This window comes from Salvia hispanica, chromosome 5, assembly GCF_023119035.1.
Source record: "Salvia hispanica cultivar TCC Black 2014 chromosome 5, UniMelb_Shisp_WGS_1.0, whole genome shotgun sequence".
Taxonomy (NCBI): Eukaryota; Viridiplantae; Streptophyta; class Magnoliopsida; order Lamiales; family Lamiaceae; genus Salvia; species Salvia hispanica.
This window is the reverse complement of record NC_062969.1, coordinates 3,673,956-3,701,254: the sequence shown is the minus strand read 5'-3', so window position 1 is coordinate 3,701,254 and position 27,299 is coordinate 3,673,956. Positions and strand designations below refer to the sequence as shown.

At 34.5% G+C, this 27,299-nt stretch overlaps 5 protein-coding genes and 2 pseudogenes across 12 annotated transcripts; 3 read left to right on the top strand and 4 right to left on the bottom strand.

Moving 5' to 3' along the window:
* Window positions 1–1,159: 1,159 nt before the first annotated feature.
* On the top strand, window positions 1,160–2,519 carry LOC125189239 (S-adenosylmethionine synthase 2-like). Its single transcript, XM_048086535.1, has one exon. The coding sequence runs from the start codon at window positions 1,160–1,162 to the stop codon at window positions 2,360–2,362; it is 1,203 nt and encodes a 400-aa protein (XP_047942492.1). The 3' UTR covers window positions 2,363–2,519.
* A 3,233-nt stretch (window positions 2,520–5,752) lies between these two features.
* Window positions 5,753–11,254, bottom strand: LOC125190527. Of its 2 annotated transcripts, none has more exons than XM_048087847.1 (7): window positions 11,090–11,254; window positions 9,339–10,330; window positions 9,182–9,263; window positions 8,940–9,006; window positions 7,415–7,600; window positions 7,242–7,302; window positions 5,753–6,327 (listed from the first exon to the last, which is right to left on the bottom strand). In XM_048087847.1, the coding sequence occupies exons 2-7, from the start codon at window positions 10,141–10,143 to the stop codon at window positions 6,128–6,130; spliced, it is 1,401 nt and encodes a 466-aa protein (XP_047943804.1). In that variant the 5' UTR covers window positions 10,144–10,330; window positions 11,090–11,254; the 3' UTR covers window positions 5,753–6,127. The 2 variants fall into 2 exon arrangements, with proteins under 2 accessions (XP_047943804.1, XP_047943806.1); XM_048087849.1 differs by having other exon boundaries at window positions 9,339–10,302.
* Window positions 11,255–12,213: 959 nt separating this feature from the next.
* Window positions 12,214–14,411, bottom strand: LOC125190275 (annotated as a pseudogene).
* Window positions 14,412–15,275: 864 nt separating this feature from the next.
* On the bottom strand, window positions 15,276–17,148 carry LOC125187924 (protein SPIRAL1-like 1). Of its 5 annotated transcripts, none has more exons than XM_048084589.1 (4): window positions 16,998–17,067; window positions 16,852–16,896; window positions 15,985–16,297; window positions 15,276–15,585 (listed from the first exon to the last, which is right to left on the bottom strand). In XM_048084589.1, the coding sequence occupies exons 3-4, from the start codon at window positions 16,258–16,260 to the stop codon at window positions 15,508–15,510; spliced, it is 354 nt and encodes a 117-aa protein (XP_047940546.1). In that variant the 5' UTR covers window positions 16,261–16,297; window positions 16,852–16,896; window positions 16,998–17,067; the 3' UTR covers window positions 15,276–15,507. The 5 variants fall into 5 exon arrangements, with proteins under 5 accessions (XP_047940546.1, XP_047940548.1, XP_047940544.1 ...); XM_048084591.1 differs by having other exon boundaries at window positions 15,985–16,275; window positions 16,998–17,057; XM_048084587.1 differs by lacking the exon at window positions 16,852–16,896 and having other exon boundaries at window positions 16,998–17,148.
* A 3,942-nt stretch (window positions 17,149–21,090) lies between these two features.
* Window positions 21,091–22,329, top strand: LOC125187922 (probable RNA-binding protein EIF1AD). Of its 3 annotated transcripts, none has more exons than XM_048084584.1 (3): window positions 21,091–21,192; window positions 21,626–21,742; window positions 21,814–22,329. In XM_048084584.1, exons 2-3 carry the CDS (start codon window positions 21,629–21,631, stop codon window positions 22,225–22,227), a joined length of 528 nt encoding a protein of 175 aa, XP_047940541.1. In that variant the 5' UTR covers window positions 21,091–21,192; window positions 21,626–21,628; the 3' UTR covers window positions 22,228–22,329. The 3 variants fall into 3 exon arrangements, with proteins under 3 accessions (XP_047940541.1, XP_047940540.1, XP_047940542.1); XM_048084583.1 differs by having other exon boundaries at window positions 21,621–21,742; XM_048084585.1 differs by having other exon boundaries at window positions 21,186–21,299; window positions 21,621–21,742.
* Window positions 22,330–22,537: 208 nt separating this feature from the next.
* LOC125187923 lies at window positions 22,538–23,341 on the bottom strand. Its single transcript, XM_048084586.1, has 2 exons — window positions 23,181–23,341; window positions 22,538–23,061 (listed from the first exon to the last, which is right to left on the bottom strand). Exons 1-2 carry the CDS (start codon window positions 23,289–23,291, stop codon window positions 22,684–22,686), a joined length of 489 nt encoding a protein of 162 aa, XP_047940543.1. The 5' UTR covers window positions 23,292–23,341; the 3' UTR covers window positions 22,538–22,683.
* A 1,517-nt stretch (window positions 23,342–24,858) lies between these two features.
* On the top strand, window positions 24,859–26,968 carry LOC125189238 (annotated as a pseudogene).
* Window positions 26,969–27,299: the final 331 nt, after the last annotated feature.

Below are 27,299 nucleotides of genomic sequence, written 5' to 3'. Positions count from 1 at the left end.
ATAAGAATAAATAAATCAAAATACTATGAAAATAAATAATAAAAATATGACAACACATTATATTCCAGATTTATAAATAAAATCACATAAAGTGTAAGTATTATTTTCTCTACAACTAGAATCCATCTATAGATCTATACCGTGAGCATGAACTTCCAAAATAATACCCACCTACCTTGCACATGCACCTGAGTATTTGGAAATAAATAATAAAACTAAGACTAAATAAATGCTAATAATATATGAAAATACGAAAGATTATCGCTATAGGTCAAATCGTAACAATATATGAACGTAAATAATAAAACTACTATACTATAAGACTAAACAAATCAAATTAAATCTTTATAATCTAGGAATATAAATAATAAAAATGTGACAAATCAATACCTTTAGATTTATAAAATAAATTCGTAGTTAATATATGCCTGCCTCATACTGATACACCACAATATATGAAAATAAATAATAAAAATAACACTAAAAAAATAAAACGAAATCCTAAATCAAATCAATGGTTTCGAATCAGTGTAGAATCAAATTTCAAGTAGATTTTGGGGATTACACAAAATGTTTATATCCTATCTATAAATAAGCCCCATATAATACATTTGAGAATTCCAAACCTTTCTCGATCCTCTGCAGTTTTGAGTTGGGTTTATCTTTTTAAGGTACACAGTCTCAACCAAATCAAGTTTCTGGCTCATGGAATTTATTTGATTCAACGTCATATTGCTTGTGTGCCGCTTATTGCTTTGAATTGTTGCTATTTTTGTAATTATTGTATTTTAAAATGTTCAATAGGTATGTAATGTGTTTACAAAAATTGAAACGAAGAAGCAATTTATCTTAAACATATTCCGAAACTCACAGAAAATAAATGACAATTTATTATTTATGGAGCACAGTATGAATATGACAGATCATGTTCTGTGTGGTTTTATTGTGTGTGATTTTTAGAGTAGGCTTGCAGATCTTTCATGTTTAAATTTAGGGATTCATGCAAAAATCGAGGGTTATATGCGTCTCTGTTTTGAGGTTTTAAATTAACATTATTTGTTGGATACATGGATTTATGATTGATTGAGCCAACTTAGTTATTAATTCTAGTTTTTAAGAAATAAATTTTAAGTTTGGATTTTGTATGCAGTATTGTTAAATGGAGACTCTCTTCAGTGTGAACGAGGGACACCCGACCTTCTTGTTTACCTCTGAGAGTGTGAACGAGGGACACCCGACCTTCTTGTTTACTTCTGAGAGTGTGAACGAGGGACACCCGGACAAGCTCTGCGACCAGATATCTGATGCAGTTGTTGATGCCTGCCTCGAGCAAGATCCCGAAAGCAAAGTTTCATGTGAGACATGTACCATGACCAACATGGTGATGGTCTTTGGTGAGATCACAAGCAGGGCCAACGTAGACTATGAGAAGATCGTGCGTGACACTTGTCGTAAGATTGGATTCATTTCTGATGATGTTGGTCTTGATGCTGACAAATGCAAGGTTATTGTCAACATTGAGCAGCATAGTCCGGATATTGCTCAAGGCCGGCCAGAGGAGATTGGTGCTGATGAGCAGGTATCCGTGTTTGGCTATGCCACGGACGAGACCATCCCTGAGTGCATGCCTCTCAGCCATGTGCTTGCCACACAATTAGGCGCTCGTCTTTCTGAGGTCCGTAAGGATGGGACATGCCCATGGTTGAGACCTGATGGAAAGACCCAAGTCACAGTTGAGTACCGCAATGTGAATGGTGCTGTGGATCCGATCAGAGTCCACACTGTTGTCATCTCGACTCAGCATGATGAGACTGTTACTAATGATGAGATTGCAAGGGAACTCAGGAAGCACGTCATCAACTACGCAATCCCTGACGTGGATGAGAAGACAATCATCCACCTGAACCCCTTTGTTATTGGTGGATCCCATGGTCTCACTGGTCGCAGGATCACCACTGACACGTATGGTGGCTGGGGTGCCCACGGCGGTGCTGCTTTCTCTGGGAAGGATCCAACCAAGCTAGAAAGAAGCGGTGCTTACCTTGCCAGGAAGGCTGCCAAGAATATTGTCGCGGATGGGCTTGCACAGAGGTGCATGGTGCAAGTGTCGTACGCGTATGGTGTGCCTGAGCCGCTATCCATCTTTGTCGACTCGTTTGGCACTGGGAAGATCCCAGACAAGCAGATGTCAAAGATCGTGAGGGAGAATTATGACTTCAGGCCCGGGATGATCCCCATCAACTTGGACTTAAAGAGGGGAAACAACGGGAGGTTCTTGAGGACAGCAGCATACGGTCACTTTGGAAGACAGGAGCCCGGCTTCACTTGGGAAGTCGTCATGCCCCTCAACTTTAGGCGTTGAATGGGTTTTCACCTCAAATTGTTGTTTTCTTGTTTCATGCAGCAGTGTGTAAGATACATGTGTGAGTAATGTTGTTATCAACAGGTGTATTTTGCACGAAATAATGTTGTTATGGACTCAGCTATTGGAATTTCTCACATCAATGGATGAATTGATAGCTTCAGTGATCTGGTGATGAAAGTAAAATTGTTTCGTCGCATCAATTGCATAATATAAATTGAGATGGAGCCGCGTGAGCCACGCCTGCTGCCAGAATGTGGATAGCACCGACGTCCGGATGCTTGTCCGGTCATCCGTAAAAACGTTGGATGATATCGTTGATATATCGACGAAGCCATTCTTCTCTTTTTCTAGAGAATAGAGGAGAGGAGAGGCTTTGCTTAGTGATTACTATGTTTTAAGTTGCCCGCTTCTTCTTATATTCAATTCGACTAAATTCCGCAAACACTCATTTTTAATTATTTATTTTAATTTCAGGGGTTGCATTATTAACATTTTTTCCACTTCTTGGTTGTTGATTTCGAATAGTAGGTTTAGGGGTGAAAATACGGGTATCCATGGATACCCGGCTCGAAAAAACTGGGTATCCAAACCCAAAAATCATCTAAATATTTATCTAAAACCCGACCCGATATATTTTCGGGTACTCCAATACCCGCTCCGGGTATCCATACCCGACGTATCGGGTACCCAAACACCCGATTCTTTACGTGTGTTAATAACTAATAAAAAAAATTAATTTTATTATATTACTATAAATATCGAAATATTTAAATTGACTAATATCTTTAATGTTGCATTTATTTTGTAGTACAAAACTATAAAAAAATGAGTTACTTTTATTTTTAAAGTATATGATTATATTAATGGCGATTGGTTATGCAATATGTAAGTAAAGGGATGTGATCATTTGCTAACTAATTATCAATCCAAAATTGAGACCAATTTTTAACTATTAGATTAGAAGATCTTGTGGTTGATATAATTAGATTAGAAGATCTTGTGGTTGATATAATGTCAAAGTGTAATATATTTTAAATTTAAATAATTATTAATTAAATTGAAAGGGTATTAATGTCAAATCCTATATGTAGTAATTATAACTAACTACTTTCTCTCTCCTCAAAATCATCTCAAATCTTTAAATTTACGTAACTCTCTCAATTTAAATTATTTTTTCGCAAAAAATATATCAAATTGAAGATAATTTAATAAGGATTCCAACGAGATATCAATTGCATATGTTCCGATGATGTTCGGGTGATGAAATTTGATAAATTATATTTCAATTTTCGTACATGTTGATAAGCAGCTTTTATCAACAAATGCAACAAAAAATCTCAATATATTGTAGGCAAAATCTCAATATTATGCATGTCCAATCTCAATAAAAATGTGTTGATATTTTCTTGTCCTTGTGTTGATATTCTAATGTCATATTGTTGATATTTGTAATACACAATGTTGATATAAAAAAACACTCACGAAAATTATCATATGATAACATAATGACGATATTACCCTTTTGTTGATATTTTGTCTACTATTTATTGAGATTTGTGAGCTTTAATCTCATCCACTCATTTTAAAATCCAAGGGTGGAGATTTAGTCTTGATTTTGGATTAGGATGCTATAAGCATTAGAATAGGACCCAGTAAGTAAAATAATACTACTAAAAGTTATGCATTTAATTAAACGATAAAAGCAACCAATAATATAGTTCAAAAGTCAAAATAATTAACTAAAATATAAAAACCACATGAATTGGTTATGCAATACGTAAAACTTGAGAGTTTGGAGAAGCCGTGACCTAGAGTAAGAGAGATCGACTTATTTATATAAGTTTGGAGAAAGTTAACCTAGTAAATTGTAATTAGTAAATAAATTGGCTCAGCTCTTGAAGCCTAAAATGGCTAAACCTAATTTAAAAAATACTTTAAATAAAAAATTGGATATTCGGGTAATATCCGATACTCATTCGGGTTATCCAATACCTGATTTATCTTAAATTTCAGTATCCAATCCCATACACAATCCCATAAAATTAGATATTGGGTATCCAATACCCGGTGGATATCGGGTCGGGTACGGGTAAACCCAATACCCGATATCTATATCCCACCCCTAAGTAGGTTAAATTATCGTTATATTTTCTATATATTTATCCTTTCCACTCCATTTTTATTCTATAAATTTGTAACTTTTATATAGGATTTGTAATTTTTAATTTCTGTAATGAATGAATGAGTTTATGTGTTATAATTGTTCATTGTTTTTCAATTTAACAACTAAAATAGTTAATAATAGTGAATAGCGCAATTTAATATTTGTGGCTTGAGGAAAGGAGTGGAACGAATTCCTCCTCAATGGGACTTGGCTCATGTTGGGTTTCTCAGTTTGAAAAATGCACGATTGCTATGATGACAAAAACATTGTCAAAAATGCTATTGACAAATTGGCACCTTCTTCTGCCTTCACTATGGGACTTGGCTTATGTCTATCATCTTTCTGAATCTCGTGTTGGGTTTCTCAGTTTGAAAAATGCTCGATTGCTTTGACGACAAAAACATTGTCAAAAATGCTATTGACAAATTGGCACCTTCTTCAGCCTTCACTATAGGACTTGGCCTATGTCTATCATCTTTCTGAATCTCGTGTTGGATTTCTTAGTTTGAAAAATGCACGACTACCTTGATGACGACATTGTCAAAAATGCTATTGGCAAATTGGAACATTCTTCTGCCTTCACTATTGCATGGAAGAGAAAACGCTTTAAATATACAATTATGTTGCAGCTCTATATCAAGCTAGTTAATGGGTATTTAGATAATTCAATTTCCTCTTCTTTCAAAAACATTCTCTCTTGTTTTGTAGCAGCCCAACTTTGGATAGTTAGCCTAGCTAAAGGAATGGCCTTTAACTAGGCGGGCTAGAGCTTTTAATGTGGGCTGAACAAGAATGGTAAAAAGCAAACCAAACAATAGAAATTGATTATATCATGCATTTAATCCTCCTAACAGGCAAACCAAACACATTCTAAGGAGTAATAAACTGGTACAACCCCAAATTGCAGCCAAACATATACGGAATGTTATATATCCATTTAGCAAATTTAAAGAACGAATCTTGTCCCTTAATCTTGTTGTTCAGCTACATGCACCCTAGGAATCCGATTTGTATCCAGATTCTTTTCAAATTGATTTTCTGAATCGCAATAGTATTTTGTAGTTGTTAGATAGGAAACACAGCACGAAGTATATGTTATACTAGATGACACTGTTGAATACGCTGGTAAGTTGGTAACACAACACCCTCACATAAAAGTTGAAAAATCAGTCTGGAGCTCGGGCCAAGCTCAAGTTTAGTACTATAAGTTAAACAAGTCGAACTCAAGCCAATAGACGTGCGACTCAACTAAGCCAGTACTACGTAGTCATACGATATGTCTTTACAGATCAAAACACCTGTAGTTCAAAAGGGTGCTTTGCATAGCAAACCACATCATACAAAATCTACCTCAGATTACATTTTACTAATCATCCCTTTACCAAACATAGATCTGTGAAACTCACACTAAAACTATTCCACACAAGAAAAAAGTTAACAAGAGCATTCAGAAACAAAAAACAACAGTGGATGCTCGATTAAATCTGCTTTGCTTTATGCAGCAGCTGAGACTGATGATTCTGATGCTTTACGTCAATTAAACAGAAAATCTATGTCTGGGCAAAATTGTGATTCACGTGGGACATTGGGATCAAGACTTACTGTTCATTTCGATGGCTGCCTGCATCTGTTTCTCGTGGCGGTGTGGAGTTTGCTGCGATAACCTTGCGATAGTAACCCCAGGAAGGGTTTTTCTCCGTTATGGGCCTCTGGCCGAATGGGTTTTGCTTTACATATTCTTGAACATTTTCTGCTTCGGCCAACCCCTCTAAGTAAACACGGAGATCACCTCCAGGCCCTACATAGGACAAAATAAGATAACTGATTGTCAGTTGTCACACAATCTCTATATGCATTCAAGACACGAATGGTGAGTTGGGAAGAGAATAAAGTGACAGTTATGCAAAGGAAAATTAAATTTTACTAGTGTGCAATTGCATAATACTCTAACAACAGTTTCATAAGCATGTAAGCTACTTCATGTTATGATATGCAACAGAAATACATGTGATCAAAAATTAAAGAACTGGTAAAACCCAGTGTTTGTTGTCTTCAGAAATATCTTGAATTCCCGGTGTTTGTCTCATCCTCAATAAGTTGCTCGATCCCAACCTATCCTTACAGGCATGCTGACCTGAACTAAGTTAAGGTTCGCCAAGTATAAAACCTACTTCTAATATTATAGGAAGAGTTTATATATTTAAGAGTACTGCAAACACAGTTTCCAATCCATAACAATGCTCACCCACCCTTGGCCATTTTTGCACTCAGTTTTCTAATCAAGTAACAAAATCCCATGTCCAGTCATTCCTATGTCACTGGATCTGGTCATTATGCTTTCGTGAAATTCTTACATGACAGATGAATTAATATAGTTAGTCTATTACGGATTACGGTTCAACAACATCAATAAGCAATCTACTTACTTGTAACCTAGCATACTGATTCCTTTCTTGCGTTATATGTGGTCAAACATGTACATCTTTCAATAAAACTCCTCGTCTCTTTCTTCCTTTCTGTCTCTCTTTCTTTTTTAAGGAGATTTGGGCAGTGCCCAGCTAAGTGATTATGAAAACATGAGTCCTAACATTATATTATGGATGGCTGATGGCTGTTATGCATTAAGAATAACAACCAAAAGAATCAAATTATAAGAATGATTTCAGAAGGAAGTTCCACGTGAAAATGAGTTGCATACATAATAGAACTCACCTAATGAATTGTCTTTTACATCTTCGAAGCAGTAACTGTAAGGAAAGACTGCAGTGTATCGCTGCAAACATATGCACAGTTACTTTCAGAGATAAACTTTCACCAGATCACATAAAAGATTGGACCAAATGATTATTTACTGGAAAGAGAAAGAGAGAACAAATTATACTTACAGGGTTTGTTAAAGCCTTATAGGGAGAATCATCTAATAAAAGCGTATTTGATTCGTTATACACTCCCCTCTCCCATGGGAGACCAGGCTCACATTTATCCCATAACTTTTTTAGTTTCTTCAAGAGAAGAGGCTTGTCTTTTTTCTCCACAGTATAATAACCTGAATCAGTGCAGTGCGATTGATCCTATAAAAGGGGTTTCTAGTCAGATGGAGAAACTAATTAAGAATCAGATAATGCATGCACTTTGTAAAGACGCGAAACAAGTATATTTGCATCTGTACATACGTGCAAAAGATTCTAAAAGAGACAATGCCAGTATATTGTTAATCAATATTTCAGCAGAAATCCAATTTTAGCAGAGAAAGAACAGGTAGTACTCATTTCCCCTGACATCAAGAGGAGAAAAAAGGAGTCTCTTCGTTGCATCTCAAAAGGCAGGGAGCGGGTTTAACCTACACACTCAGAACATTATATGTGGCGTAAATCGTACATCATTTGAAGAAAGAAAAAGCTAAGTCCTCCTCATAGTTACGTTTTCACATTACAAGGGAGCATGCTCTAAGATGTGCGAGATTCTCTATCTGTGCTTATAAAAGTTACTGCCATAAATATACATCTGAAGATTTTGATAAGTATTTGGCCATGTATTGGACAGAGATGGAAAGTGAGAACAATATTCGCTGAGTCCAGTGAACATAAATCCTCTGAAAATAAAGTTCAAAAGGCAAAAATGAAAGAGTCTCACTGTAAATACACCTACAAAAGAAAGCATTTTTAAAACATCTTCAACTCCAGCATACACCAAATCTTACAATATATGACAAAATTCACCTCAAGCTATGAACAATTTGCCTCACTAGCAGTCTAGTACTCTCTATAGTATTACTCTAGTCATGACTCATGAGGTTTGTTGAAAGACCAGCTAAAAAAACGGATGATCTCAGCTTCTTTCCTCCAAATGTTATGTCTAAGGCTCTAAATCCAAAGATTACCAGTTCTGTAATCTGTAGTCACACAATTTATTGTGTTTATACTTTGGGGCTTGAGTCTCTTGTTAAGAAATACAAGAGATTAGCTTATTACTTTATTGTAATTAGATACTTGCATAATTAAAGTTATGTAAGATATTGAAGCATTCACATTTTAATCTTTTTTAGAGTGAAAAAAGAAAATCTCCAGAGAGTAATGCTTTCGTCATTCTTCAAATTTCCAGCTGTGTAAGTACGTGCAACCAGTTTCAATGAAACAAAAAGTTGGAAATCAGAATGAAATCTAATGCAATTTAATTTCCTTTCAAGCAAATATAAAATGCCGAGATACACAGGCAGGAAACCAAGCAAAGTGGACATATACACACATACAAGCATGATTCTAAGCTTGAAAATATAGGGCATGCTAGATTCAATGCTCAAGTCCCTTCTAATGCTTTACATGCCAAGAAATTGAACTAGAAAACTCAATGAACAAACCAGATTGATACAGCAAAATAGGGGGGAAACTGGAAATAAATTTATTGGCTTACCCAATGAAAAAGCAACCTTGACTTATTATTCCCTAAAAGAAAATCAAGAAGTGGCTCCATATTTCTCCTGCAAAGGTTCCATCAGTGCACATGTCAGATTAGAATAGGTCACAGACTTTCCAAGGACACAAGAGAATAAATAGGCAATATACATATGGCAAGAACTTAAAGCAAAATTTGATGTGGGAATAGAGAGAGAGATAGAGAGACTTAATCAAGAAAAGGCAAAGGTTGAAAAATACTTTGTTCTTGAAGTCCAAAAACCAACATTGAACTTCTCAAAGCAGAAGTTTAGAAAATCATCACAGTGAGGCCTCCTAAAAACTGAGAAAAATTAGAATAATATCAGTAAACAGTTGAGCAGCATCTGAAGCACCAACTTACAACTGATTCATGTACCTGCTTTCTTCATTATTATATCATCTGGGTCATAATCGTAAGGTATATATGAGGATATATTAACAAGCAATCCGTTCAAATCAAGAACAAGAAGCTTCTTCTTCATGTTGACAGAAAAAACCCTATCAACTAAGACATTTATGGTTTCACGAACAACAGCTTGTGTATCATCTAAAGAGATGTCATCATCGTGTGATGACACAGACTGTTCCTCATGGTATGATCGAGTAACCTCACTCAACGCATCACCATCAACCACATTAATTATTTTCTTTGCCTCATCATGGAGTTCTTCCAGGTGTTTGCTTACTAGCATACCATCATCACAAGACGTACTTCTTGTTGTTGCATGTGTGGAGAAGCATTGATCCTCAATGCCCAAATGAATAGGAAAATCTTTGCAACATGCACCACTAGAAGCTACTCCTGGGAGCTCACTTGTATCTTTCTTTGTAGATTCTACATTAAACATTTCATCATTTCCAGTCATAAGTTCATGCATGTCAGTATCACCGTTTTCATTTGTATCATCTGACTTTCCAGTCAGTGTTCTGTCATTTTTATTCATGGGAGTACTTTGAAATTCTGAAGAGGGCTGAACCAAAGAATGATTTTCCCTAAGTTGGCTCTCATTTCCAAAGGATAAATCACCCCCCTCACAAAAAGATTCCACATGAGTTCTCGGGAGATCAGATAGGTCTTCCGTCTTCAGTCTTTTCCTCGGTTGATAAATAGCTATATCTTTGACATCTTCAATAATCTCCTTATCCTCAGCAATGTCATTCTTTCCCTGAGCCAGACTCATACTGCTATCACAGCTAATTGATTCAGCCCCGGTTTGGAAAGAGATTGAGTATGTGGTTAATTTGGTCCTGACAGATCCATTACAAGATACAAATATTCCACAGCTGGTTGAACAACCACTACAGAATCATAGTAACTCTTTTTGCTCTTCCTCTTCAATCTTATATATATAACCAGAAAAAATGCACCTGCATAATTTAGTATCGTTTTTAACTTTTGACAGAAGACATAAATTTGTGAGTAAAGTGATCATATAAAGCTACTACGAAAAAAACGAGCTCCCTCAGATCCTTGACTCATTCGGTTTTCAGTTTCACTTTAGTCAAACCCCACAAGTACATAGACATGCACTCCATTTATTTTGTTAGTCACTTTCATCGGATCTCAAACAAACTCGTTCTAAAATATGTAACGTCCCAACTGATTCACTATATATCTTCATTTGCAACTCTAACAATTCCCTAAAAGTCTCCCAAGGTCTTTTTGCTCATTTCGCACTCAGTTACCCAAAAGCTCAATCTACAGTACTAACTAATGCTATTTAAACATGATTTCCTTGTAAGCCACTAAATTCAATGAGCTTAATCTACATAAGGTAGCCACAGAGTAGTGTTCATAGAAATGTCAACAGAGTGAGCTGAACATCAGATAATTAATACAGAGAAAAAAAATGTCAACTCCGCGAACTCAATTGAACATATCACCAACTAATCAGCATGAAAATTATGGTTCCGTCTGAATGGATCCGACGCCAAATAATGAAGCGAAAGCATAATTAGAATAGAATTCGGAAAGAAACTACGATTACAAGAGAAAATGCCCGAACAATAAATCGAAGAATCACAAAAACATGTCCAAAATAAACGCAATTTTACAGAAATGCAGCAAACAGAAAGGTACGGGAGATGCAAAAGAAGATGCAAAAGAAATGAAGTTGAAACAGATACCGATAAAGCAAAATTTGTGAATAATGAAGCAGCAGCAGATCTGGAGAGATGTGAGTTGGAGAGACAGAGACGAAGAGCGTGTGGTGCGATTGTGCGGCAGAGTTTAACCTTGTTTAACTGTGTTTGGTATTGAGACGGCGAAAAGTGAAAAGTGAAAACTCACATATTTCTCGTTTTCTGACAATTAATCTGCCTCAGCCGTTTTGTTTTTTTACTATATCCCTGCTCCAATTTTGAATGTATAAAATTCATTGGGAATTGGATCAGATTTTTGCCCAATTCAATTTAACCAAAAACCTAAAATTGCATACAAATATAAATATACTTCAGATTTTAAAACATCTTACCTGATCCAAACATTAGAACTTTATAAAATTTAATCCCATCCGAATCAAAAGTCTGAATCGAATTTTAAATTTCAATTTAATTCGGATTCAATTTTCGGATTTCATACATTTTATTCACCTCTATTATTAGCTATCTCATCCCGTGGTGTTTACCTTTGTTTTTGTGCATATCAATCAACACGTGGAATTTAGCCCGAGACAACACAACAAGCCCTGTTCATTTTATTTCATCAAATTCACTTTTTTCAGAAAATGGTTATCTAACTGTCACCCGGTCATAATCAATGTTCATGTAAATTATCCTCTTCTTTTAGGAAATTTTAAATCTTTGTAAAGAGTATGGAAACATAAACAAATACAGTAAACAACTGTATCATAACTGAAATTATCAATACTTCTTCATTTAGGCGTGTTCAGTTTCCCTTTTACATAATATATTCAGATTTGTAAGAGCATCCACTATAGGGGCGGCGCGCCATAGCAAGATTATTATATGGTGTTTACTTCAATTATGACTCATCAATAGTTCAACCACTAACCTATTCATTGGTGATTTTAATTTTTGGGTGAGATATTGCTCATTTTTGGGTGAGATATTGCTGTCATGAAAAGATCCAAAAAACAAACAATTTCAAGCTTTTTCACATTATTTATCTTAAAAGCTTTATTTAACACTCTAATATTTTACACTATCTTTTGACTTAATTTTCTGAATCAAAATCAATATTTTAACCGAATTTTTTCCAATCATGCAAAAGATGATAAGGAAATAGTACAGGACAAAAATTATGCATCAGTTTAAATAAAATGGTAATTACAATTTTCCAATCTAAACTTACATGCCAATAATACATTTATGTCTTTGCCTTCAGTTTCGAACATCAACTCATACCCATAATAATCATAAGTATACCAGAAACGTAAAGCCCAGATAGCTTCTGCTGTTCCTTCAAATCCTTTTTAACCAACGATTTATGATAGCACTGCACACCAAAATCACAAAGGACTTTCACATAACCCGTATGCTTCCATGGTATTTAAAGATAGAACAATCGAGAAGAACTTAAGAGAAGATAAAATCAAATATTGCATTCGAATTCCCACTAATCAATTATACCAATTCATTATGAACAGAATAGTTACAACTCTTACCTGGTCCGAGAGAAGGGCGAAGAGCTCATCCAATCATTGTGCGTTTTCTTCCTCTTTGTCGTACTGAAATCAGAAAATATATAATCTATCAAATATTGCTTTTTGAGAAGCAAAAGATACGAGAATCCAGAGCTTGATTTAATTGGTACCTTGAGCTAGCTTGTTCAAGGTTGCAGACCACTGCTTCGAGGATTTCCTGTATGCAGCAAGGATACGGTCCATCTAGAAGAGACGATGAAATAGAAATTGGCAACATTAATTCACATTTTCGTTTTCTCAATGATCACTACATAGGAAACTTGATTTTGCAAAGTTTAGTAACAAAAGAAGTGCTCTGCAGCACAGTCACACAACAATTTCTTACTATGAAATAGTACCATTTTCACTGCTGAGGAGAAATCAAATTGCATGTTCCGTATAAAATAGCCAAATGTATCTAGGAGAACTTTTCCCAGCTAAAAGAACAATGGCATAGAACACAAATATTTGGTCTAATGCTTCAGGTCATTTCTTAACACTAACTCTCTTATTGAAAACAATGACTGCTTACCACATTCCCGCATGAAGAGTGCATAGATAGCAATGCAGGCCACCATATGGCCCCCAAAGGCATCACCCCATCTGTGCAGGGTATCTAATCGTTCTTCAACAATACCGTGCAAACCAAAGTCCAGCAATATGTCTTTCACAGCAGGACCTTCAACATACTCAAATGTGAGAGCATGTAGCACAGGATCAACAGCATAGAGGGCTGGAGTCGAGACCCCAAGCTTTCTAGCTTTTGTCAAGCACCGAGCTTCCTGCTCAAGGATTGAGCGAGAGTCAAGCAAATAGCAAAGGAATTGAGTGCTACAATGTGATCTCTTATTAGAAGACTAACCGCATTAAGACGTTTGAGAGTCAGCTTTGAGTCCAGCAACGGATGCCGATACTTTTTTGAAAACCGTTCCTTAACAACAGACCTTCTACCAACAAAAGTAGACTCAAACACCCTCTGGAAGAAAAAAAAACATAGAATCTTGAGATTAACATACAGCAAGAGAAACTAACAAGATGCAACAATCATTTTAACAAGGTTTGAGATTCAACTTACAGCCTCGGCGCCCTGCTTGATCAAAACCAAGGATCCATCTTTTCCCTCTAACTCCATCTAAATTTCAGCAACTCCAGTGTCAATACAGAAATTTTGCATTAAACAAAATGCAAACAGTAAGACTCTGTAGTTAAATTTGAATTTGTTTCTTCCATATCAAAGAATCTAAACGAAACTATGATTATGATCAAATAAAGTTCACTTAGTTTCTGGATGTAATTGTAAACTGAGATGCCAAAGACCTCATATCAACTCTTAACTGTTTAACTAATCAATTGCAATCCTAAAAAAACATTTCAAACTTACAAATCCATAAGTTAAAGTACAATCCCAAGAATCAACAGACGATTGCAAAATCTGAGAAAAAGTTTACACCATATTTGTGCTCAAGCTCGTTTAACTTGAAATTAATAATAATTCATTGCTGAATTCATCTATGAGGCAAATAGCTTGAAAATATGTATCTAGCTTTCTAAATACTACTATATTTCAATTTGCTTCTACAGCTAATACAAAAAAACATTTACCAGCACAAGAACAATATGGTGAAGAGAATCACAAATTGAAAAACTGGCTCAAATTGTGCTTTCAATTCAGTTAAACCTTACCTCGCTGCAGATTACTGGAAGCGGCGGCGGCAGAAGAAGAAGAAAGGGTTTTGGGGCGGGTTTTGGTTTGACTACTGAGATTGAGAGAGAAACGGTTTGGAATTTTGGAGTTTGTTGACATACTGAACCGGACCGGTTCAAAATCTTACAAATTCGTTTTGTCTCTCTTTCTCGAGCTGCAATCAAATACTAATTTAAATAATTTATTACCGGACTATTTAGGGATAATATCAAAGAATACTAGTTAGGGACCATTTAGGGATAATAATATACTACTTGAATAATTTTTCATAAAAGTAACACCTACAAAGGAAGGATAAATAAGGAGTACTAGTAGTCACTTTCGACTAGTAGTATTTATTTTTGAAAAATATTTTTTTCTTTGGATTTATTTCCCCATCCAAAAATATCCTAGGGTTTGCAACTCCACCCTAGTCGTTCGATTTATTTCTTTTTAAGTGGTGTTTGTTTTACGAGAGTCGAGAAAGGAAAAACAAGAAATCAAAATTCTAAGCCAATATCAATTTTAGAGATGAAAAGGGTGCAAAACTATATTGCACCTAAGTTCAAATAAAAATAACAACGAATAGCAATTAGTTAGTACGAAGACATTTCCTTCCGATCAACAGATTGAAGGTTTGAATCACATGTAAGTTGTTAATAAAAAGTTAAAAATGAAAATAAAATGTCGATTTAAAATATACCCAAGTCAAGATTTCATGCTTGTCAACCAGCTTCGAGGCTTCGAACATTGTTTTTCTTGTAACTTCAAGCAATGTGTTATGAAAATACGTTGAATTGCCAAGGAGTGTAACTACTCACAGTTGCATGGATTTTCTTCTAATATAGTCTTCATATAGTGGAGTAATATTTTACATTGAATTTTATAACACAACTTCGTCTCAATGTGGATTAAACCTTGGTGACTGGCAAACTCACAAGAATAACAGTAGTAAAAAAATATCACCAAAATAGACATTGCGGTATGAAAAAAGCAAATTATTACAATTAATAATCTGCATCCAGACAGCAGCAAGTGGCTTCTTGAATTGACTCGAGGAGCAAGGGAAGCAATGCTCGATTTAGGAAAACAAAATAACATATACAGTAGTATTACAATTCACAATGTCTGAAGCTACTCTAGATGTCGGCCCCCCACTTCAGAGGGAAACACAGCAAACATAACTTCATCTTCGAATTGGAAGAGGTATGAAGATTCTACTTGCCATCTCCAAAAAGGTATCCTAGGGAAGATCCACCTCCCGGGGCAGCATGGACTTTGGTGGATGGTCGATCCTGTCAAACAAAATTTCTTGCGCATCATTTTGATGAAAAACTCTAAAGGCACAAATTACATCAAGAGAATCACAACCATCTACTACTATACCAATTGCATCAAAATCAAATGTAGGAAGCAACAAAATGCCAGTGCAATAATAAATCCACAGAAGGTGTGATTAGATAATTGTATTTGGAAAGCCTCTAAAGATGGAATCTGTCATATACTCATATGAACTAAGGTTATAGGCTTGAATCACTTAAGCAACAAGCTAACAACCATAATAAAACATTGATAGATGACAAGCATATAATCCCAGGGAAAACAGGAAACCCAGGGTCAGGAATAGTGAATATATTTGCCGGTGAAGCCTAATGAAACAACTTAAATGAACCACACAACATATAGATATATACCGTGAGGAAGTTGCCGGTGTTCTGGCCATCTGCGCGGAAATAGTTGTTGTTACTCTGGCTGCCCTGTATGCCAGCTGGAATCTGCTTGGGAGCATCCCCACCAGATGGTGCAACAGCAGATGACTTGTCTGCAACCACTGCACTTGCCGGTGGAGCTGAATTCCTCGGAGGAGCCTCCACATTAGTTGCAGCCGGTCTTGGCGCAGGAGCTTCATTGCCACCAAATAGGTATCCCAGAGAACTTTGACCTCCACCGCTGCTCACTCCACGACCCATTATCTCTTAAAAATCCTGAATTATACCAAGCAACCGGCTGGGATTCAAATATTCGATCAGTTCCATATCAATTTTGATCACAGGATTCAACATTCAGTACATTAACAGGAAAAATAAATAAATGAAGCAACAATACAAGTTTTCATTCGGTTAGACATAATTCATTTTCTCTCACACTCTAAAATTTGCTAAGCTTGTGGATTTCTAATAACGATAAGGACCCCATCAGAATTGATCCAAAATCTGCAATTCGAACTCCAATCATTAAAACCCTTGTTTATTCCTAAAACTTCAATTTTTAAGATAGTAGTAATAAAATGATTTTGCATCTGCTTTTCCATAAAACAGTAGTCAGCAATTTTATTCCTTCCGCAAAATCAACTTAGCAACTAAGTATAATAATCACAGATTCACAATCATTAATAAATGCATTATTACTGTTGATTGAAAGAGATCCACCAAAAAAATCAAAATCAAAAGCGAAAAACCGAAATAATGATGAAAACAGTAGTGATAAAATAAATGAACAATAGAGCACCTAAACGATGAGCAACAATAACATACTGTATTCAAAAGAAAATGATCGGTTACCAGAAATGTTGTTTACACATGAAAATCGGAAGCAAAACGGTAGATCTGGAAATAGGAAGCAGAAAAAAACGAAATTCCAGCAAATACAATTGAAGGAAGCATACCAGAAAATAAAACAGGAAGAGAGAAGCAGAAGGTCGACTAACCTAGATCGAATTCAGATCTACGGCGAAGTAACAAACTACTGTAGAGAGAGGCGCAGAGAGAAGTAGAAGAGTAGTGAACAAACGCTACATACGTTGGAGTATTTAAAGGATACACCACTATCCATTTGAATACATTACCGTTAATAAGATTTTTTAATTTTAAAGGAGAAAAAAAGATAAAGACTTAAAAACAAAACTCGCTTAAATTGAAAACACTAATTTTATGTGCAAACTATTATTTCAAATAATATTGTTATCTACTTGATCGGTCATAAAATATTTTTCTCTCATTAGTACCATTTCTTTCTTAAAAGAATACTACTTATTTATTTATTTATTAAATATTCACATTGTAGCTAATCTATTTTAAACCAGTTTTACTAAAATTTTCAAATTGGATATTTCCATGTTTCAATATTAATTTAACTCAATAAGACTGTCGGTAATGTAATCGTGCCGACGTTGATATAATAAAGACACAATATTACAGCCCATTAGTGCCGAAGTTCTTCATTAAAAATATCACAATAATATTTTAAAACAATCACATTTCTTTCATTAAATAATGTTGTCTGAGTCTTGATTTTGACATAAAACCACGTAGAAAAATTAAAGTGGCACCGCTAAGAATTACTTTGTCACGAAACACGATAAATTATTACGCACGGAATTTTGTCACGATAAATTATGTTTTAATGATTGATTTCAAACTTGGAACGCGTAAATTATTAAATCAAATAATAAATGGACGTTTTTTAAGGGTTACACATTTACGTAGAATACATCAGAGCCATGTTTGAACGATGGAAAAGTAAAATTGAAAAGAAAAATGATTTTCGAGAAAATGAATCTTGGAAATATAATTCCTAATAGCTTTACTTTCCAGTATTTGAAAAATGTCAAAATTTTATATTTGATCTAAACACCAAACTAAAAATAAATTACTTATTATTTTTTATTTTTAAAAAATAATATAAAATATTTAATAAATTATTAATTACAAATGATAATAATTATATTATTATATTTATTATTACGATGGATAGTTTAAATATGGATCATCCATCATAATATATAATTATATAATTATCATTATAGTTATATGGTGTATTATAATCATAAATGATTATAATAATAAATATTAATATTATTATTATAATTATAATATTATTATAATATTTACGGATATTATAATTAAATAAATTTTATAATTTAAATTTCACTATGATTTTATGAAATAATAGTAATAATTATTTAATATTATTATATCATTTATATTATAATTATATTTTAATTATTTAATAAATTATTAATTACTATTACGATAATAATAATTATATCTAAATATTAATATAGTTATAATTATGATAAATTTAATTATAGTTATTTATTATACTGAAATTAAGTATGATTTATAATTTTAAACTATTTTTAAAATATTGTATTTAATAATAATAATAATAATATATTGCATTATATATGTAAGAATCTTAGAAGCTAGGATTGCATTATTTTAAAATGAATACCTAAGAAAAGCTAGCTAGGATTCTGAATCCTGGAAAGTTGTACTAACTTTCCTTATTCCATGATTCTGATTACTTTCCCAGATTAATTAAAAAACCGAAACAAACATAGGAATTTAAAATGTAAGGAATCAGATTACTTTTCCAGACAGAATCCTGGCAACCAAACATGCCCTAGAGGTAAGGTGATAAGAGTTTATTCAACCTTTTTATATAGTATTGTACTATCACTAAATATACTACTACTGGGAGTGATCAATTACTAACACATAATTTAATTGCTAACTATAATTAATTTAAGACCATATGATTTTAGAAAATTTGTGGTCTACAATTTGCCACATGTAATTTTCATATTTATTAATAAATCAAAAAAACAAAAAAACTACCAAATTAGGGTTTTGGATGAAAATGTCAATATAGTGTTTCGAAAATATCAACACAATGTTTTGAGAATGTCCACACAATGCTTTGAGAATGTTAACACATTGCTTATATTGACAATCTACATGTATTATATTGACATATTTTATATACTATGTTGACATTTGTCTGTACGAAAAAATAAAAAAAAATTGATTTTTTTTTCAAATTTTGATGTCGAAACATATGCAAGTGAGATCTGGTTAGAATCCTTATGAAATTATCTTTTTGATATATGTTGTACGAAAAATAATTTAAATCGAGAAATTTATATGCGTTTTAAAGTTATGAGATATTTTTCAAAAGTTAGTTACAACTAATTTATTGTAAATTGACTTTAATACCTTTATTGACGTTTTTTATTGATTGTATTAACATTTCGGGATTGATGATCTAGGCCTTTAGTTTGAATATCTAATGACTATTATTTAGTTATTGTTTAATTATAGTTAGTAATTAAGTATTGAATTAGCAATATAACACTCACCTACTACTATCATAAAGTTAATGTGACGTTAATATACTAGTATATTTTTGTGCGTTCCTTATCATATCGATATTCGGCTGCAATCAACCTAAGTTGCCTATCTTTAATGATTTTGATATTTAAAAAATCATACTTTTGTTTATGATGATCAATAAGTGAAAATCGATAAAAACTGAAGTTTCATTATTCAAAATTTTTTTATTGCTTTGTTTTATTACGTTATTGGCTTGCTATTTTGTCGGGTGTGCAATATTGGCTCTAATTTTAAGCTTCTTTATTTGATAGGTCATCGTATGTTCGATTAATTGAATTGGTTATCCAATCAATATCAGCGATTATGAGTTTCATAACTTTCTAATTTCTATGACCAATTGAGTTTCCCGACTTTCAATTAGAGAATGATACCATATAATAATACTATACCAAATAATCGAGTTTGTTGAGTAGTTGAAAAGTAAATTCATTATATGCTATTGATTGTGCAATACTAGATGATCAGATCATCTCAAGGGTATTTCAAAATTTAAAATGGGGAGAGAGTTATTCCAATTGGAGATCAAAATGCAGTATATATTTTTAGGTTAATATTAGAGATATTGGTCCGTAACATTGTAAATTTTGGTCAATTTTTGGTATTTCTTTTTAATTTTAAAATTGATCTAAAATATTATAAATTTTACTTTTGATTTATTATTTTCTACCGTAGATCAATTATTTAGTTTATTTATATTTTAGTATTATATAGTTTCTATGATTTTATTTACTTTATCTGGTGGTTAAGATTTGATTTGTTTTTTATTTACTTCCCTAGTTGAGATCTTTTTATAACAATTAAATTAATATTTATTACTCTCACTACGGTTCTCCCTCTTGGAGAAACTGATTACTCTCCAATCTCTTTCAATTCACGCTTAGTTCTCTCAAATAACTCCTTTGATAGGTAAAATCCTATCATCACCGTACGAACTAATTTATTTTCATTTTATAATCATACTTACTACTACTTAAATCAACATGATTTTTTACGTGACTTTTATTCAACTTGCTACGAACCTAAAAAGTGATCTAAAATACCATAAATATTTTACGGTTATTCATATAAAATAAGTTTTTTTTTTTATCAAAGATATTCTATTTGGATTAGGTTGGATGAAACCAGAATGTAAAATTTATGATATATCAGTCCAATTTTCAAGTTCGTAGCAAATATTAAATTTTGGCTAAAATTTATGAATTTAAGTGCACTGAGTAATATCCCTTTATATTACTTATAACAAATCAAATCACCTTTTGAGACTTTTTTTAAGTACGTAAATATAATTTTTTTTATAGTTTTGTGTAAATAGTTATAGTAAAATTACTGTGATAATTACAGTAAACTAGTAGTATGAATTTAGTATAAATAATTGAATATGTTAATAATTTGTTTTTTTATTACTATTACATTTTGAAATGGAGTATGTAAATTTTAATTGGGATATGATAATGGTATAAAAATAATTACTAGTACTCCTATTTATGTTATTATAAAGTGATTTGTATTATTAAAAATATAGATAAATAAAAACATATTGGTGATAGCCACGTAGGCGTGAATATTGGTTTTTTGATTTTATATTACCAGTATAAAACATTTTCCTCCTATATCCTAGAGGGGATTTATTCCGGTACTATACCCTAAAACCCAATTCGGACGACCATAAAATCTCATTCCGACGATTCACCGCCGCCGTCGATTCTGTTCGGCATCGCCGCCGCGCCAGTAAGTTTTAGCCTCGCTCTCGTCATCTTCTTTCTCTGTATATTGCTCCGCAGGCGTGTATGTGCTGAATTACTAATACGGCTATTGAAATTTCTGCATTTTAGCTGGTAATCTCGACTAAAACCTCTAATCCTGCACAATAAATATATGTTTTAGCAACTTATTCGCTCTCAGTTTAACACACCGCAATTGTTGTGTTTGATTCAGTTACGTTGGTGATGGTAGAGATTATCAATTTGAGCATTTGCATCATTACTCTGATTCTCATTCATAACAATTTGCCCTAGGATGAATTAGATGATCTTGGATACTGGTTAAATGGAATTGAAATACTATCAAATATGCCGCATTGTAATTATCACATTGATGTCTGCAATTATTCATCTATGTATAGAAATTGACGAAGTTATTACTGAAATTGTGTGCAGCACAGAACATGAAAGGGGGAAGGAAGAATCTCAAGAGGGCTGTTGAGGCAGAGATGATGGCGCTTCAACAAGGGCAAAACATAATGCAGGTTGTCGATTTGAGGGGCTCTAATCTGATTGAGGTGGAAATCTTGAACTCTGTCTCTACTTTTCAGATGGAAGTTTATTTTACTGATTCATTCCATTTTTGTAGGTAATGGATGCAAAAGGGCAACATCTACTAGCAATATTTCCAGCAAAATTCCAGAAAAGTATGTGGATCAAGCGAGGGAACTTCGTCGTTGTAGATGAAAGTGGGAGAGAGGAGGCCATTGAATCTGGCAGAAAGGTGGCTGGCATCCTCACTCAAGTGCTTTACCACGATCAAGTTCGTCTGCTCCAAAAATCCTCTGAATGGCCAGAGATTTTCAGATCCTCGTCTCAGGAGAGCTCAGCGCAAGGTACCCCCAATCAAGTAGATGTATGTTTGAATGATGATGAATGTTCGACCGATGATGATGATGAAGGGCTTCCGCCTTTGGAAGCAAATACAAACAGAGTGAATCCTTTGCTGTTGCATTCGGATGCAGACTCTACATCTGATTCTGATATTGAGAATGATTCTTAGTTGATTCAATTATGTATTGAATGTATGACATTTGATTTGCCCATTTTGTAGTAGTGTTTACTAAACAAAAGAGCACATGAAAATTGCATTTTTTTCATTTCATTGAAACAGCTTTTATGATGCCCCTTTTCATTTTGTAGCTAAATGTTCTTTCTTTATATAGAAACAGAGTTGTAATGATTAAAAATCTGATTCATTGGTTGTAGTTTGTATCAGTCAGTATATGGAGTTGGAAAAAATGTTTGATTATTGTTGTGAGCCTTGGCAAGAACTTGGGGATAAAGTCTTTATGATGCATTAACAAGTCATAGATTCTTATGTGTACTTCATTTGAAATGGCAATCTTAGCATTCATTATAGATACACATCTCTAAATCATGTACTAGTATGGGAATTTGTGTCCTTACATTGCCATGAAATTGTGCAAAGCTGAGCAAATGTTTGAGGAAAAGAAGTCTAACTAGATTTCTGCAAAGTGGATACAAGATTTGATGCAGCAAAAGCAGCAGAGCCACCAACTATAGAAAGCAGAGCAACCGCAACCTGAAGGCCTATTTCCCAAGGGTAGTCCTCTGGCACTAAGAAAACAAATGCAGGTCCCAAAACCAACAAACTCAAGCTGATGTTAAGAAGCCCTGTCGCCGTCCCGGGGTTCGTGGCTGCCGAGAGAACCCCAAATTCCTCCGCTTTCGACAGTAGCCCGAGCCTCTCGATTGCCGACAGCGACAGCCCCGACTTCTCGGCCGCCGACAGCAGCCCCGCCTTCTCCGCCTTGCTGAGGAGCCGTAGCTGCTCCACCCGTGTCAGCAGCTTCGGCTTCGACCCCGTTGTACCCTGCATTGGGCGCGTTTACTTTGAGTGATAAGATAGATTGATAAAATATGTAATTAAACTCAAAATAAATCAATCCATCAAAATAAACAATGAATCAAGAACACAAGAAAGAGAGGGACCTTTTTAGAGGTGACAGTTTTGGCAGCAAAAGAAATGGGCTTCCGGGAAGCCATGGATTTGAGAAGAAGAGGTGAATATGGGATAGCTGCGGCAGCCATCATCTTCACCATCACCTCTCTTTTCTTCTTTTTCTCCTTTCGACTAAACAAATCTGCATATTTATCAATTTCAGTGGTTCAAATTAATTCTCGTGGAGCTGCTACTGCTACGAATATAATTTCTTCCACGTGTCATCACCTCATTCGCTGCTTTCATACTATCCTACTTTATCAAATTGCCAATAATTAGGAATTTTGCATTTCAGTTTAAAGAAAATTTTAACCTCACAGCTAGTCTTACCAAAATCATGTCTCTTGGTAGCGAATCACCCAAGTTTAATTTGAGTTAGGAAGATGATTTAGATAGTTGAATACTTTATCACTTGGAAAGGATTTTCGAATTTCAACACTTGTGACATGAGAGTTATGCTACATCCGTCCACAAAATAATTGACAAAGTTGTAAATGAATGCGCAATTGATAAAGTAAGACAAACTAATTAAAAAAAATGTTGAATTAGTGTTAGTGGATTGCGAGATCTACGTTTAGAATGATGTGGATTTATTTGTTAAAAACTTTTGATATTTAACATTTGTTTAATTTTTTTTTATGAAATTTGGATCTTTGGTAAATTTCCCAAGGGCTATAGTCAAAATAATGCTCCTATTCGACGACTTCGACCATTTCTGAGCCCATGACTATCAAAAACACAAATTATCGCTTTATTATTTTTTTTTTGTATCGAGGCCCTAAATATGTAAATGGGCCTGAACAAATACACTTATTTTTTATAAATATTTAAATGGGCTTTGTTACGGCCTTCATTAGTTTTAGGCTTGTTGCTTACAACTGAATTTATATTCACATATAATGGGTCAAAATAAACAATTTCGTTTTCCATACTACAATCGTGCCATTTTTGTTAGGATAAATATTAGTAGTGGTATTTTAACTTTCAAATTGTTTTCTTAATTACATTAGGTATATTTTTATTGTTGGAATGTTTTATTAACCATGGACTTTCGATTTTGCATCATCCCACGTTTTGGCTCCAAAATAATTGATGTCATTTATCACAATGCACTTAAATTTTTTTTAATTTTAACTGCATCGTGTCGTACGGTCATTCATAGTAGAGTCTTGTGGAGCAGAATTTCTTCTGTAATTTGACAACTAATAATATGAACAAGAAATAGTGCATAGGATTCATGAACAACATTGGTGATTGGGCGGCTAACTTTGAATTATTCGCCAATCACTCCTCTTCTTTTGCCGCCATTCTCTCTTTCTCCATTTCCCATGTCATCCTCATCCACTCCTCTACAAACTAGTAACAAAAATAGAAAATATATGAAAGTTACTCTTACCAAACGAATAATAGTGTTTACCGAAATTTGTTTCCACATGTGAATCTAAAATAATTGTTGACTAATTGGCAAGGTATTTTAGTTTAAATAATTATTCACAATTTCAAAAATAAAGTTAAACAATTGACACGTTGAATCCAAAGAAAAACTAACTACTCGAAATTAACGAAATCTGTCAATTATTTTAATTGTTATTCTTGGAAATTTTCGTTTATTTTTTTGTATTTGGACGTAGGGAAATAAAAAACAGAGAAAATAAATAATTAGCGAATCGGTCAGCTCCTCATTCATACAAATCCCATCTCCCTCTTCTCAAATTTTCCCCAAATCAAAACAAATAGTATTTCCCAATCTCAACAACAATGGCAGCCTCGACGCCGCTGCTCAAGGATGAGCTCGACATCGTGATCCCGACGATCAGAAACCTGGATTTCCTGGAGATGTGGCGCCCGTTTTTCCAGCCGTATCATCTGATCATTGTGCAGGACGGCGATCCATCGAAGACGATCAAGGTGCCCGAGGGCTTCGATTACGAGCTCTACAATAGGAACGATATCAATAAGATTCTAGGCCCCAAGGCCAGCTGCATTTCCTTCAAGGATTCCGCTTGCCGCTGCTTCGGCTACATGGTTTCTAAGAAGAAGTACATTTTCACCATTGATGACGATTGCTTCGTGAGATTCTCCTTCCCTTTCATTTCTTATCTCTCCAATTATGCCATTTCAATCATTTTTCTATATTATATTCCTTTTGTTTTTATTGATTTTTGAGCTTGTGTATTTACTATTTATACATGTATGTTTCTACACATTTGTGTTCTGGCTTTGCAATGGCGGGATGCTTTCGAAGATGGATTTTTTTTAATTACCTTTTATAATTGTGGCAAACTGCATATGCTTTTCTGCTCTGTTTACCCTGTTTTTCCTTTCGTTTTGTAAAGAAAATTTTTGAATGTTTACAAGAAATGTTTATTGAAATTTGCAGATGGCTCAGATTGACAGTTTTTAGGATTAATATTGTAATTTCAGTTAGCTGAGTGCAGATTGAGGATATTGATAGCCTAATTGTTATTCAATTATCAAAGTTTGGAGAAATACTTTAAGTTACCACGCTTGCTATTATGGTTTTAGGGGTTAATTCTAAGATAGTACAATAGAATAATTTGGTTTGTATGTATGTGAAGAAAATCAATTTGAGGTTATGTTCTTCTAACTTCATGGTCCTTGCTAATCTAGATGGTAACTACTCAATAAAAGAAAATAAACTTAAGTGCTTCGCTTTTATTTCATCATCTTTTACATCTCTTTAGTTGCACATTGTGTTGATCTATTGAATATGTCGAATCAGTACATTGCTATGGCACCAGCATCATACAGATTGCGTGGAGTATATCTCTACAATGGTTTTAAGTTATCGGAGCATTGATCTGGTAGATATAGTTCTAATCTATATCAACTCATTTGTTCGTGTGCAGGTTGCCAAAAATCCATCTGGGGAGGACATCAACGCACTCGAGCAGCACATCAAGAACCTGCTGTCACCATCATCTCCGTTTTTCTTCAACACCCTTTATGATCCCTACCGTGAGGGTGCAGACTTTGTCCGGGGGTACCCCTTCAGTCTCCGTGAAGGTGTGTCAACTGCCGTGTCTCACGGTCTTTGGCTTAACATCCCTGACTACGACGCGCCCACTCAACTTGTCAAGCCACGCGAGAGGAACACCAGGTATAGCCGTATAGATCCCTTCAATCTTCTCGTGCTGCTTATAAATGTTTGTTGAGACGTTTGCTTATAAATGTTGTCTTTAGGTATGTTGATGCAGTCATGACAATTCCAAAGGGAACTCTGTTCCCAATGTGTGGGATGAACCTAGCTTTCGACCGTGAGTTGATTGGCCCTGCAATGTACTTCGGATTAATGGGAGACGGCCAGCCCATTGGGCGCTATGACGACATGTGGGCTGGTTGGTGCATTAAGGTAGACTCCCTTCATTAGTGATGCCTCGAATTCATTCATTGCACAATGCCATTAATCATGTCCGTTGTAGGTGATCTGCGACCACTTAGGTTGGGGCGTGAAGACCGGCTTGCCATACATCTGGCACAGCAAGGCCAGCAATCCGTTTGTGAATCTCAAGAAGGAATACAAGGGCATCTACTGGCAGGAAGAGCTGATCCCGTTCTTCCAATCTGTCGTCCTCCCAAAGGAATGCAAAAAAGCTTCCCAGACCCCCAAGCTGGTGAAGGCGAAGCTGGGGAAGGTGGACGAAATACTTCATAAAGCTGGCAGATGCAATGGTGACCTGGATGGGAAACATGGGGCGAGCCCCAACCCGCTGGGAACAACCGGCCCCCCCTCCCCAACGGCACAAAACCCAAATAGAAAAGGGAGTTTGATTCATCCGTAATAATTTAATAGTCTAGCAACGAATAGTCCTTTGTTCAAGTTGATGTTGAGAAATTGGACATGTTCGTTTTCTGCGAGAGATTATTTAGATAATTGTTTGAGCTGAGAAAACCCCAGAAATTGTAATATTTCTATTTCTATTTCTATTTACTTCTGTTTTTATGAGCCTTACTATATTTAAAATTCAATACCAGTTAATCATGTAAAAATAAAATTTTGCGAAAGATTTCTATAATTCAGGGAAAAAAATTAAGCATAAACTTCCTCTATAAAGGAAAAACTTGGGGTTTTTATTTTTGGAAAGTTT

Bases quoted from the DNA above. Each gene is read 5' to 3' on its own strand.
- LOC125187923 (XM_048084586.1), bottom strand. From the start codon at position 23,291: ATGGTGAAGATGATGGCTGCCGCAGCTATCCCATATTCACCTCTTCTT. The intron at 23,062-23,180 runs GTCCCTCTCTTT...CGCCCAATGCAG, and splicing joins AAACTGTCACCTCTAAAAAG to GGTACAACGGGGTCGAAGCC.
- LOC125187922 (XM_048084584.1), top strand. From the start codon at position 21,629: ATGAAAGGGGGAAGGAAGAATCTCAAGAGGGCTGTTGAGGCAGAGATG. The intron at 21,743-21,813 runs GTGGAAATCTTG...CCATTTTTGTAG, and splicing joins GGGGCTCTAATCTGATTGAG to GTAATGGATGCAAAAGGGCA.
- LOC125187924 (XM_048084587.1), bottom strand. From the start codon at position 16,260: ATGGGTCGTGGAGTGAGCAGCGGTGGAGGTCAAAGTTCTCTGGGATAC. The intron at 15,586-15,984 runs GTATATATCTAT...TTTGTTTGACAG, and splicing joins ACACCGGCAACTTCCTCACG to GATCGACCATCCACCAAAGT.
- LOC125190527 (XM_048087847.1), bottom strand. From the start codon at position 10,143: ATGAGTCTGGCTCAGGGAAAGAATGACATTGCTGAGGATAAGGAGATT. The intron at 7,303-7,414 runs GTAAGTATAATT...ATATGTTTGCAG, and splicing joins ATAAGGCTTTAACAAACCCT to CGATACACTGCAGTCTTTCC. The intron at 6,328-7,241 runs GTGAGTTCTATT...TGTCCTATGTAG, and splicing joins TGTAAAAGACAATTCATTAG to GGCCTGGAGGTGATCTCCGT.
- LOC125189239 (XM_048086535.1), top strand. From the start codon at position 1,160: ATGGAGACTCTCTTCAGTGTGAACGAGGGACACCCGACCTTCTTGTTT.